This window comes from Scyliorhinus torazame, chromosome 19 (assembly GCF_047496885.1).
Source record: "Scyliorhinus torazame isolate Kashiwa2021f chromosome 19, sScyTor2.1, whole genome shotgun sequence".
In the NCBI taxonomy this organism is placed as follows: Eukaryota; Metazoa; Chordata; class Chondrichthyes; order Carcharhiniformes; family Scyliorhinidae; genus Scyliorhinus; species Scyliorhinus torazame.
Genome location: NC_092725.1, coordinates 14,912,535 through 14,925,631, shown reverse-complemented (window position 1 = coordinate 14,925,631; position 13,097 = coordinate 14,912,535). Strand labels below are relative to the sequence as shown.

Here is a 13,097-nt window from a genome sequence, read left to right as displayed (position 1 = left end):
AAAGAGCGGGAGCTGAGAGTCAGAGCGGAGAGTTAAAGAGCAGCAGCTGAGAGTCAGAGCGGAGATTTAAAGAGCGGCAGCTGAGAGTCAGAGCTGAGATTCAAAGAGCGGGAGCTGAGAGTCAGAGCGGAGATTTAAAGAGCAGGAGCTGAAAGTCGGAGCGGAGATTTAAAGAGCGGGAGCTGAGAGTCAGAGCGGAGATTTAAAGAGCAGGAGCTGAAAGTCGGAGCGGAGATTTAAAGAGCGGGAGCTGTGGGTCAGAGCGGAGATTTAAAGAGCAGGAGCTGAAAGTCGGAGCGGAGATTTAAAGAGCGGGAGCTGAGAGTCAGAGCGGAGATTTAAAGAGCGGGAGCTGAGAGTCAGAGCGGAGATTTAAAGAGCGGGAGCTGAGAGTCAGAGCGGAGATTTAATGAGCGGGAGCGGAGACTTGGAGCGGGGATTTAAAGAGCGGGAGCTGAGAGTCAGAGCGGAGATTTAAGGAGCGGTGCGGGTTGAGAGTCAGACCGGAGATTTAAAGAGCGGAAGCTGAGAGTCGGAGCGAAGATTTAAAGAGCGGGAGCTGAGAGTCAGAGCGGAGATTTAAAGAGCGGGAGCTGAGAGACGGAGCGGAGATTTAAAGAGCGGGAGCTGAGAGTCAGAGCGGAGATTTAAAGAGCGGTTATGGCTGAGAGTCAGAACGGAGATTTAAAGAGCGGGAGCTGAGAGTCGGAGCGGAGATTTAAAGTGCGGGAGCTGAGAGTCAGTGCGGAGATTTAAAGAGCGGGAGCTGAGAGTCAGAGCGGAGATTTAAAGAGCGGGAGCTGGGAGACGGAGCGGAGATTTAAAGAGCGGGAGCTGAGAGTCAGAGCGGAGATTTATAGAGCGGCAGCTGAGAGTCGGAGCGGAGATTTAAAGAGCGGGAGCTGAGAGTCAGAGCGGAGATTTAATGAGCGGGAGCGGAGACTCGGAGCGGGGATTTAAAGAGAGGGAGCTGAGAGTCAGAGCGGAGATTTAAAGAGCGGCAGCTGTGGGTCAGAGCGGAGATTTAAAGAGCGGGAGCGGAGACGCGGAGCGGGGATTTAAAGAGAGGGAGCTGAGAGTCAGAGCGGAGATTTAAAGAGCGGCAGCTGTGGGACAGAGCGGAGATTTAAAGAGCGGGAGCTGAAAGTCGGAGCGGAGATTTAAAGAGCGGGAGCTGAGAGTCAGAGCGGAGATTTAAAGAGCGGGAGCTGAGAGTCAGAGCGGAGATTTAATGAGCGGGAGCGGAGACTCGGAGCGGGGATTTAAAGAGAGGGAGCTGAGAGTCAGAGCGGAGATTTAAGGAGCGGTGTGGGCTGAGAGTCTGAGCGGAGATTTAAAGAGCGGGAGCTGAGAGTCAGAGCGGAGATTTAAAGAGCGGGAGCTGAGAGTCAGAGCGGAGATTTAAAGAGCGGGAGCTGAGAGACGGAGCGGAGATTTAAAGAGCCGGAGCTGAGAGTCAGAGCGGAGACTTAAAGAGCGGTGTGGGCTGAGAGTCAGAGCGGAGATTTAAAGAGCGGGAGCTGAGAGTCGGAGCGGAGATTTAAAGAGCGAGAGCTGAGAGTCAGTGCGGAGATTTAAAGAGCGGGAGCTGAGAGTCAGAGCGGAGATTTAAAGAGCGGGAGCTGGGAGACGGAGCGGAGATTTAAAGAGCGGGAGCTGAGAGTCAGAGCGGAGATTTATAGAGCGGGAGCGGAGACTCGGAGCGGGGATTTAAAGAGAGGGAGCTGAGAGTCAGAGCGGAGATTTAAAGAGCGGCAGCTGTGGGTCAGAGCGGAGATTTAAAGAGCGGGAGCTGAAAGTCGGAGCGGAGATTTAAAGAGCGGGAGCTGAGAGTCAGAGCGGAGATTTAAAGAGCGGGAGCTGAGAGTCAGAGCGGAGATTTAATGAGCGGGAGCGGAGACTCGGAGCGGGGATTTAAAGAGAGGGAGCTGAGAGTCAGAGCGGAGATTTAAAGAGCGGGAGCTGAGAGTCAGAGCGGAGATTTAAAGAGCGGGAGCTGAGAGTCGGAGCGAGGATTTAAAAAGCGGGAGCTGAGAGTCGGAGCGGAGATTTAAAGAGCGGGGGCTGAGAGTCAGAGCGGAGATTTAAAGAGCGGGAGCGGAGAGTCGGAGCGGAGATTTAAAGAGCGGGAGCTGAGAGTCGGAGCGAGGATTTAAAAAGCGGGAGCTGAGAGTCGGAGCGGAGATTTAAAGAGCGGGGGCTGAGAGTCAGAGCGGAGATTTAAAGAGCGGGAGCGGAGAGTCGGAGCGGAGATTTAAAGAGCGGGAGCTGAGGGTCGGAGCGGAGATTTAAAGAGCGGGGGCTGAGAGTCAGAGCGGAGATTTAAAGAGCGGGAGCGGAGAGTCGGAGCGAGGATTTAAAAAGCGGGAGCTGAGAGTCGGAGCGGAGATTTAAAGAGCGGGGGCTGAGAGTCAGAGCGGAGATTTAAAGAGCGGGAGCGGAGAGTCGGAGCGGAGATTTAAAGAGCGGGAGCTGAGAGTCAGTGCGGAGATTTAAAGAGCGGGAGCTGAGAGACGGAGCGGAGATTTAAAGAGCAGGAGCTGAGAGTCAGAGCGGAGATTTAAAGAGCGGGAGCTGAGAGTCGGAGCGGAGATTTAAAGAGCGGGAGCTGAGAGTCAGAGCGGAGATTTAAACAGCGGGAGCTGAGAGTCAGAGCGGAGATTTAAAGAGCGGGAGCTGAGAGTCAGAGCGGAGATTTGAAGAGCAGGAGCTGAGAGTCAGAGCGGAGATTTAAAGGGCGGGAGCTGAGAGTCGGAGCGGAGGTTTAAAGAGCGGGAGCTGAAAGTCGGAGCGGAGATTTATACAGCGGGAGCTGAGAGACGGAGCGGAGATTTAAAGAGCGGGAGCTGAGAGTCGGAGCGGGGATTTAAAGAGCGGGAGCAGAGATTTAAAGAGCGGGAGCTGAGAGTCAGAGCGGAGATTTAAACAGCGGGAGCTGAGAGTCAGAGCGGAGATTTAATGAGTGGAAGCTGAGAGTCAGAGCGGAGATTTAAAGAGCGGCAGCTGAGAGTCAGAGCGGAGATTTAAAGAGCGGCAGCGGAGAGTCAGAGCGGGGATCTAAAGAGCGGCAGCTGTGGGTCAGAGCGGAGATTTAAAGAGCGGGAGCTGAGAGTCAGAGCGGAGATTTAAAGAGCGGGAGCTGAGAGACGGAGCGGAGATTTAAAGAGCCGGAGCTGAGAGTCAGAGCGGAGATTTAAAGAGCGGTGTGGGCTGAGAGTCAGAGCGGAGATTTAAAGAGCGGGAGCTGAGAGTCGGAGCGGAGATTTAAAGAGCGAGAGCTGAGAGTCAGTGCGGAGATTTAAAGAGCGGGAGCTGAGAGTCAGAGCGGAGATTTAAAGAGCGGGAGCTGGGAGACGGAGCGGAGATTTAAAGAGCGGGAGCTGAGAGTCAGAGCGGAGATTTATAGAGCGGGAGCTGAGAGTCGGAGCGGAGATTTAAAGAGCGGGGGCTTAGAGGCAGAGCGGAGATTTAAAGAGCGGGGGCTGAGAGTCAGAGCGGAGATTTAAAGAGCGGGAGCTGAGAGTCAGAGCGGAGATTTAAAGAGCGGGAGCTGAGAGTCAGAGCGGAGATTTAATGAGCGGGAGCGGAGACTCGGAGCGGGGATTTAAAGAGAGGGAGCTGAGAGTCAGAGCGGAGATTTAAAGAGCGGCAGCTGTGGGTCAGAGCGGAGATTTAAAGAGCGGGAGCTGAAAGTCGGAGCGGAGATTTAAAGAGCGGGAGCTGAGAGTCAGAGCGGAGATTTAAAGAGCGGGAGCTGAGAGTCAGAGCGGAGATTTAATGAGCGGGAGCGGAGACTCGGAGCGGGGATTTAAAGAGAGGGAGCTGAGAGTCAGAGCGGAGATTTAGAGAGCGGGAGCTGAGAGTCAGAGCGGAGATTTAAAGAGCGGGAGCTGAGAGTCGGAGCGAGGATTTAAAAAGCGGGAGCTGAGAGTCGGAGCGGAGATTTAAAGAGCGGGGGCTGAGAGTCAGAGCGGAGATTTAAAGAGCGTGAGCGGAGAGTCGGAGCGGAGATTTAAAGAGCGGGAGCTGAGAGTCGGAGCGAGGATTTAAAAAGCGGGAGCTGAGAGTCGGAGCGGAGATTTAAAGAGCGGGGGCTGAGAGTCAGAGCGGAGATTTAAAGAGCGGGAGCGGAGAGTCGGAGCGGAGATTTAAAGAGCGGGAGCTGAGGGTCGGAGCGGAGATTTAAAGAGCGGGGGCTGAGAGTCAGAGCGGAGATTTAAAGAGCGGGAGCGGAGAGTCGGAGCGAGGATTTAAAAAGCGGGAGCTGAGAGTCGGAGCGGAGATTTAAAGAGCGGGGGCTGAGAGTCAGAGCGGAGATTTAAAGAGCGGGAGCGGAGAGTCGGAGCGGAGATTTAAAGAGCGGGAGCTGAGAGTCAGTGCGGAGATTTAAAGAGCGGGAGCTGAGAGACGGAGCGGAGATTTAAAGAGCGGGAGCTGAGAGTCGGAGCGGAGATTTAAAGAGCGGGAGCTGAGAGTCGGAGCGGGGATTTAAAGAGCGGGGGCTTAGAGTCAGAGCGGAGATTTAAACAGCGGGAGCGGAGAGTCAGAGCAGAGATTTAAAGAGCGGGAGCTGAGAGTCAGAGCGGAGATTTAAACAGCGGGAGCTGAGAGTCAGAGCGGAGATTTAATGAGTGGAAGCTGAGAGTCAGAGCGGAGATTTAATGAGTGGAAGCTGAGAGTCAGAGCGGAGATCTAAAGAGCGGCAGCTGTGGGTCAGAGCGGAGATTTAAAGAGCGGGAGCTGAGAGTCAGAGCGGAGATTTACAGAGCGGGAGCTGAGAGTCAGAGCAGAGATTTAAAGAGCGGCAGCTGTGGGTCAGAGCGGAGATTTAAAGAGGGGGACCTGATTGAGATGTATAAAATCATAAGGGGCATAGTTAGAGTAGACGGGCAGAAACGTTTCCCCTTGGTGGAGGGATCAATGACCAGATTTAAGGTGAGGGGCAGGAGATTTAGAGGGGATGTGAGGAAAAACCTTTTCACCCAGAGCGTGGTGGGAGTATGGAACTCGCTACCTGAAAGGGGGGTGGAGACAGAGATCCTCAGAACATTTAAGGAATATTTAGAGGTGCGCTTGTGATCCCAGGGCAGACACGGCTGTGGGCCAAGAGCTGGGAAATGGGATTAGAATGGTTGTTTTTGTCCAGTGCAGTCGCTCTGGGTTCACCCGCCAGTGTAAACAACCTCCCTGCTCCTATCTTATCTATTCCCTTCAGAATTTTCGTATGTTTCTGGGCGGCAAGGTGGCGCAGTGGTTAGCACTGCTGCCTCACGGCGCCGAGGACTTGTGTTCAGTCCTGGCCCCGGTCACTGTCCGTGTGGAGTTTGCACATGCTCCTCGTGTTTGCGTGGGTCTCACCCCCACAACCCAAAAGATATGCAGGGTAGGTCGATTGGCCGCGCTAAATTGCCTCTTAATTAGAAAAAAAGAATTGGGCACCTTAAATTTAAAAAATACTAAGTTTCTATCAAATCCACCCACATTCTTCTAAATTCCAATGAGTACAGTCCCAGTCTCTCCTCACAAGCCAATCCTCTCAATTCCGTAATCAACCTAGTGAATCTCCTCTGCACACCCTCCAGCGCCAGTACACCCTTTCTCAAGTAAGGAGACCGAAACTGTACACTGTACTCCAGGTGTGGCCTCACCAGCACCCTGTACAGCTGCAACACAACCTCCCGCCTTTTAAAATCCATCCCTGTAGCAATGAAGGACAAAACTCCATTTGCCTTCTTAATTACCTGCTGCACCTGCAAACCAACTTTTTGCGATTCATGCACAATAATAAGAATCTTTATTATTGTCACAAGTAGGCTTACATTAACACTGCAATGAAGTTACTGCGAAAATCCCCTGGTCGCCACACTGCGGCGCCCGTTCGGATACACAGAGGGAGAATTTACAATGTCCAATTCACGTAACAGCACGTCTTTCGGGACTTGTGGGAGGAAACCGGAGCACCCGGAGGAAACCCACGCAGACAAGGGGAGAACGTGTAGACTCAGCACAGACATGACCCAAGCCAATCGAACATGGGACCCTGGAGCTGTGAAGCAACTGTGCTAACCACTGTGCTACCGTGCTGCCCTGGTCCCTCTGCACAGCATAATGCTGCAATTTTTTACCATTGAAATAATAGTCCATTTTGCTGTTATTCCGACCACAATGGATGACCTCACGTTTATCGACATTGTACTCCATCTGTCAAACCCTCATCGACTTTGTGTCCTCTGCATACTTTACTCTGCCATTCATCTTCGTGTCATCTGTGAACTTTTGACACATTACACTTCTCCCCAACTCCAGATCAGCGATATAAGTTGTGAACAATTGTGGTCCCAACACTGATCCCTGAGGCACAGAACTAACCACTGATCGCCAACCAGAAAAACACCATTTATCCCCACGTTTTGCTTTCTGTCAGTTAACCAATCCTCTATCCTTCCCAATACATTACCCGTTAATACCGTGCACCCTTATCTTATGCAGCAGCCTTTTGTGCAGCGATCAGAGTCAAGGGTGGGTTCTCTCGGTACTTACGCTGGGCGGCAGAGAAGGCAGCGTGCGCGAGGGCGAAAAGTCCGACTGTCACCAAGCCCTTCCAGACTGACGATGCCATAGCTTTCTCCCGGGAGTTTTGTCACGATGCCTCAAACCTGGAGCACACAGGAAAGGAAGAGTCACCCCTGGGGTAAAATGGACAGCGACCCGAAGTTTGGGCCCCGATATAAAATTGGGACAGTAAATTAAAATTGGACATTTTAAATCAAATAATAATAACAATCGCTTATTGTCACAAGTCGGCTTCAATGAAGTTTCTGTGACAAGCCCCGAGTCGCCACATTCCGGCGCCTGTTCGGGAAGGGAATTGAACCCGCGCTGCTGGCACTGTTCTGTATTACAAGTCAGCTGTTTAGCCCATTGTGCTAAACCAGCCTCTATCTCCCTGAGACAGAGGGGCCTGGGAGACACCAGTCAGTGTACAGATATCTCCCTGAGAGAGAGAGAGACAGAGGACTGAGAGACCGATCGGCCCACTCCCACCCCAACTGCGAATTAACCCCCTGCTGGTTCAGGCACGCTCACGAGAACTTTACAGCACAGAAGGCCCTTTGTCACGTTGTGTCTGCGCACCTGCCTATTCTTATCCCAATTTTCAGCATTCCCAAATGCTCATCCGAGTGCTTGTGAAACGGTGGGAGGATTCCCCATCTCGACCACCCGTTCAGGTAGCGAGTTCCAGATTCCCTCCCTCTCTAGGTAAAACATTTTTCTCTTCAAACCTGAAAGAAAAAGTTTCTTTCCTTTCTGCCTTTAGCGACCAGTCTCGGCAACCGAGGAATCTCCTCTGCGAGAGTTACGATTGAATTCATGTATCCTGATAATGTTGCAATTCCGTTATAGCCGATGCTTAAATAGAATCCCTGCAGTGCAGAACGCCATTCACCCCATTGAGTCTGACCCGGCTCTCTGAAAAAGCACCCTCCCTTGGCCCACTCCCCCGCCGATCCCTGTAACCCCACCTAACCGTTGGATACTAAAGGGGCAATTTAGCATGGCCAATCCACCTAACCATCAACATCTTCAGATGGATGAAAGCAAATTAATGCTGGAATCTGAAACCAAAGAGAAAATCCTGGAGAATCTCAGCAGGCCGCATCTGCAGGGAGGGAAAAGAGCTAACGTTTCGAGTCCAGGTGACCCTTTGTCAAAGAATCTTCAGATGTTCAGGCTGGGGTGGGGGGCGGTTCCTCGACTCGACTACCCAGTCAGGTGGTCCCATCTCGGATACCCTTCCCCCACCCCCCTCCTCTTTCTCCGTGACCAACTGATGCGCAATCAATTGCTCTCGAGACAAGGTGAGTCACAACTAATCGGCTTTAATCTGCTAGAACTGTTCCCCAGCAGCTTCGATACAGAAAGTGAAGGCTGCTGGGACGGCATCGGTTCTTATACTCCGCCTCTCAGGGCGGGGCTATGTACATCAGCCAATGGTAGACTCCTGCGTCTAGCCAATGGTCATCCACCTCTCAGGTACCGCAATACCTGGTATTACCACACCAACGCCGTGGTTAAGATCACTCTTTCCCAAATGTTTCTCCCCCCCCCCCGACAACTAGCAATTTAGCCCCACTTTCCCGGCCTCATTCCCCATCCCTCGGTCCGGCCTCCTCCTTCATTCAGAATGAGGGCAGACCGGTCATCCTGAAGACGTCTCGGGGATCTCTCCATCCCTCCAACATCCCCCCCACTCCATATCCAGGACATGGGAGCTCCCCCTCCTCCATATTGCAGCCACCCTTCAACTACAGTCCACTGGAAATAGCTGCAAAAAAAGAAAAGCAATTTAAAGAAAGAAAGCAGGATCATTGTCCCCATTCAAGAGCCCACAAACCACCTTCACCTTCTCCTTCGCTCCTCTCCAAGCAAGCTAGTGGAAGATGGTGGCTTTTCCCCTCCTCCCCTCTCGCCTCCGGCGGCCGCCATGCCGGTTGTAGTCTGCCGGTGCTCCGCCCACCCTGGCGCCCAACGGGACTTCCGGTCCGGGTGGACTACAACACCCAGAGGCCAGCGGGACGCCCCGTGACGTTGCTTGCCGGGGCGGTGAGGAAGGGGGGTCACAGGGTCACAACGGCCCGTCGCTATGGCGACCGCCCCAACCAAACGTCAACCACGGCGCCCCCAAATAAGAAATCAATCACCGTCCTCTCCCCCTCATTCGAAAGCGTGGCCGCCGGCCGGGGCCGCCTTTCTAAAATTGTCTGCAATTTATTTTATTTATTTTCGTGCTCCCGGCAGCCGCCTGTCGACAACCAATGACCGGTCCCCTACCCAGAAGCCAGTGCGGGGCTACCTCCCGGCGGGACTGCGCGTGCGCATTCAAGATGGCGGCGCCCATGGTAAACATTAACTGAATGGACACAGGGCAAATGTTGCAATGATAGTGGTGGTAGGGGTAGGGTTGCAAAGCAGTTAAAGTGGTTTTGATATATCATTCCGATGTTTTAATGAGGTTGCGAAGTCTCAACGTTAAATCAATGTTGGAATCATGTCAAATGTTCCTAATGCTAAAATAATCTCATAGATTTCATAAAGTTCTAACATTTTAATGTTAAAATAATGTTCAAATATTTTTAATGCTGAAACAGTCTCATAAATTTTATAATATTTCAACATTTAAGTCATGTTCCATGTATTAATAATGTCAAAATGTTCCTAATGCTAAAATAGTAGAATAAATGTCATAAAGCTCCCATATTTTAATGCTGTTCTAATGTTAAAATAAGGTTTTAATAATGTTGAAATGTTCCAAATGCTAAAATATTCTAATAGATGTTGTAAAATCCCAATACTTGCATAGAATAGAATCCCTACAGTGCAGAATGATGCCATTTGGCCCATTTAGACTGCACCGACCCTCTGAAAGAGACCCTATCCAGTCCCACTCCCTGTGCTATCCCCGTAACCCCCACAGTTGGGGGCAATTTACCATGGCCAATCCACCGAACCTGCACACCTTTGGACTGTGGGAGGAAACCGGAGCACCCAGAGGAAGCACGGTAGTATTGTGGTTAGCACAATTGCTTCACAGCTCCAGGGTCCCAGGTTCGATTCCAGCTTGGATCACTGTCTGCACATCCTCCCCGTGTGTGCGTGGGTTTCCTCCGGGTGCTCCGGTTTCCTCCCACAGCCGAAAGATGCGCAGGTTAGGTGGATTGGCCATGATAAAAAAATTGCCCTTAGTGTCCAAGAATTGCCCTTAGTGTTGGGTGGGGTTACTGGGTTATGGGGATAGGGTAGAGGTGTTGACCTTGGGTAGGGTGCTCTTTCCAAGAACTGGTGCAGACTCGATGGGCTGAATGGCCTCCTTCTGCACTGTAAATTCTATGATTCTATGAAACCCACGCAGACACGGTGAGAAAGTGCAAACTCCACACAGACAGACACCCAGGAAACGAATCACACCCGGATCCGAGGTGCTGTGAGGCAGCAGTGCTAACCACTGTGCCACCGTGTTACCCATCTCAAACTGTCTCACACTCCCACTCTCCTACGGCACAATAGCACAGTAGTTAGACCTGTTACTTCACAGCTCCAGGATCCCAGGTTCGATTCCTGGCTTGGGTCACTGTCTGTGCGGAGTCTGCACGTTCTCCCCGTGTCTGCGTGGGTTTCCTCCGGGTGCTCTGATTTCCTCCCACAGTCCAAAGATGGGCAGGTTAGGTGGATTGGCCATGCTAAAAAAAATTGCCCGTTAAGTCGGCCTGGGTTAGGGTGTTCTTTCAGAGGGTCAGTGCAGACTAGATGGGCCGAATGGCCTCCTTCTGCACTGTCGGGATTCTATAAAAGTAGGGTTGGTTTGGCTCAGTGGGCTAGACAGCTGGTTTTTAATGCAGAACAAGGCCAGCAGCGCAGGTTCAATTCCCGGACCAGCTTACCTGAACAGATGTCGGAATGTGGCGACTAGGGGCTTTTCACAGTAACTTCATACTTGTGACAATAAAAGATTATTATTATTATTCTAGTGTTATAATAATGTTGCAGTGTGCTCATATTAAAATAATATAATAATTAAGAAATTAATTTAATACTAGACATGATAACATTATTACATTCAAAATGTAATATACTCTAATGTAAAATAAATAACTAGTGCATTATTTTAATAGAGTATTGTCACGTGTCATGTGAGAGTACCTTTAAGAAATGGATGTTTATAAATGGGTGTGGATATAAATATCTGTAGTGAGAGTACCTTTAAGAAATGGGTGTTTATAAATGGGTGTGTCTATAAATATCTGTAGTGAGAGTACCTTTAAGAAATGGGTGTTTATTGCTGCAGTGATGTCAGAGAGTGGGTGGAGCTGGGCTGTCTGTCAGGTTTTTACTTTCATTTTAGGCTGTTTGCTGCAGGGTGTGTTTTCGTTTCGTTTTCAGTGTTGGAGCTGAAGCCAGACAGAGCAGGTGTACTGTTGATCTCTCTGCCATCAAAAGACTATCTCTTGAACATTTGGTGAATCCGGAGTCCGGAGGACTGGAGAATAGCCAATGTTGTTCCTCTGTTTAAGAAGGGTGGCAGGGATAATCCCGGGAACTACAGGCCGGTGAGCCTTACTTCAGTGGTAGGGAAATTACTGGAGAGAATTCTTCGAGACAGGATCTACTCCCATTTGGAAGCAAATGGACGTATTAGTGAGAGGCAGCACGGTTTTGTGAAGGGGAGGTCGTGTCTCACTAACTTGATAGAGTTTTTCGAGGAGGTCACTAAGATGATTGATGCAGGTAGGGCAGTAGATGTTGTCTATATGGACTTCAGTAAGGCCTTTGACAAGGTCCCTCATGGTAGACTAGTACAAAAGGTGAAGTCACACGGGATCAGGGGTGAACTGGCAAGGTGGATACAGAACTGGCTAGGCCATAGAAGGCAGAGGGTAGCAATGGAGGGATGCTTTTCTAATTGGAGGGCTGTGACCAGTGGTGTTCCACAGGGATCAGTGCTGGGACCTTTGCTCTTTGTAGTATATATAAATGATTTGGAGGAAAATGTAACTGGTCTGATTAGTAAGTTTGCAGACGACACAAAGGTTGGTGGAATTGCGGATAGCGATGAGGACTGTCTGAGGATACAGCAGGATTTAGATTGTCTGGAGACTTGGGCGGAGAGATGGCAGATGGAGTTTAACCTGGACAAATGTGAGGTAATGCATTTTGGAAGGGCTAATGCAGGTAGGGAATATACAGTGAATGGTAGAACCCTCAAGAGTATTGAAAGTCAAAGAGATCTAGGAGTACAGGTCCACAGATCACTGAAAGGGGCTACACAGGTGGAGAAGGTAGTCAAGAAGGCATACGGCATGCTTGCCTTCATTGGCCGGGGCATTGAGTATAAGAATTGGCAAGTCATGTTGCAGCTGTATAGAACCTTAGTTAGGCCACACTTGGAGTATAGTGTTCAATTCTGGTCGCCACACTACCAGAAGGATGTGGAGGCTTTAGAGAGGGTGCAGAAGAGATTTACCAGAATGTTGCCTGGTATGGAGGGCATAAGCTATGAGGAGCGATTGAATAAACTCGGTTTGTTCTCACTGGAACGAAGGAGGTTGAGGGGCGACCTGATAGAGGTATACAAAATTATGAGGGGCATAGACAGAGTGGATAGTCAGAGGCTTTTCCCCAGGGTAGAGGGGTCAATTACTAGGGGGCATAGGTTTAAGGTGAGAGGGGCAAAGTTTAGAGTAGATGTACGAGGCAAGTTTTTTACGCAGAGGGTAGTGGGTGCCTGGAACTCACTACCGGAGGAGGTAGTGGAGGCAGGGACGATAGGGACATTTAAGGGGCATCTTGACAAATATATGAATAGGATGGGAATAGAAGGATACGGACCCAGGAAGTGTAGAAGATTGTAGTTTAGTCGGGCAGTATGGTCGGCACGGGCTTGGAGGGCCGAAGGGCCTGTTCCTGTGCTGTACATTTCTTTGTTCTTTGTTCTTTGTTGAATTCAGGATTATAAATGTTCTCCGTAGTGAATGTAAACCTAATGTGCTTCTGTTAAAAGGTGTTTCTTCTGGATGTTGTTTGGGAAGTTATGAAGCATTACTTAGTGTTGTATTCTTTAGGGGTTGTATTTGAATTGATGGTTGGTGAGATGTTCACTGTATGTTTTAAAAAGGTTAACTTGGGTTCATAGAATAAACATTGTTTTGCTTCAAAAAAAACTTTTCCATTTCTGCTGTCCCACACCTGTAGAGTGGGCCGTGTGCTCCCCATACCACAATCTAGTAAAAGTTGTGGGTCAGGTGAACTCCATGGTACACTTTGGGGTTCACTAAACCCTGGCCCATAACACACATCACATTATTATAACATTTGTCCTTTATTCCAAAGGGAATGGAGAATAAAAATAGGGAAGTCATGCTAAAACTATACCAGGGCCAGTTACACCGCACCTGGAACAGAACAAACAAAGGTACAGCACAGGAACAGGCCCTTCAGCCCTCCATACCCGTGCCAATGGAATATTGGGAACAGTCTCGGACTACTTATCTGAGGAAGATACACACTGACATTGGTGGGAGTCCAGAGAAGGTTCACTCGGT

The 13,097-nt window shown here is 50.3% G+C and overlaps 2 protein-coding genes across 3 annotated transcripts in view; one reads left to right on the top strand and one right to left on the bottom strand.

Moving 5' to 3' along the window:
• The window catches only part of mmgt1 (membrane magnesium transporter 1), an 85,994-nt gene extending 77,466 nt beyond the window's left edge, over positions 1-8,528 (bottom strand). The window contains exons 1-2 of one of the 2 annotated variants that reach the window (XM_072484069.1): positions 8,405-8,528; positions 6,541-6,656 (exon numbers count right to left, since the gene is read on the bottom strand). In XM_072484069.1, coding sequence (XP_072340170.1) covers positions 6,541-6,619 — 79 coding nt within the window. In that variant the 5' untranslated portion in view covers positions 6,620-6,656; positions 8,405-8,528. Of the gene's footprint in view, positions 1-6,540; positions 6,657-8,398 lie in introns of both variants that reach the window. The other variant, XM_072484070.1, reaches the window with a different exon arrangement.
• Positions 8,529-8,852: 324 nt separating this feature from the next.
• The window catches only part of thoc6 (THO complex 6), a 96,044-nt gene continuing 91,799 nt past the window's right edge, over positions 8,853-13,097 (top strand). The window contains exon 1 of the mRNA XM_072485423.1: positions 8,853-8,900. Coding sequence (XP_072341524.1) covers positions 8,886-8,900 — 15 coding nt within the window. The 5' untranslated portion in view covers positions 8,853-8,885. The remainder of the gene's footprint in view (positions 8,901-13,097) is intronic.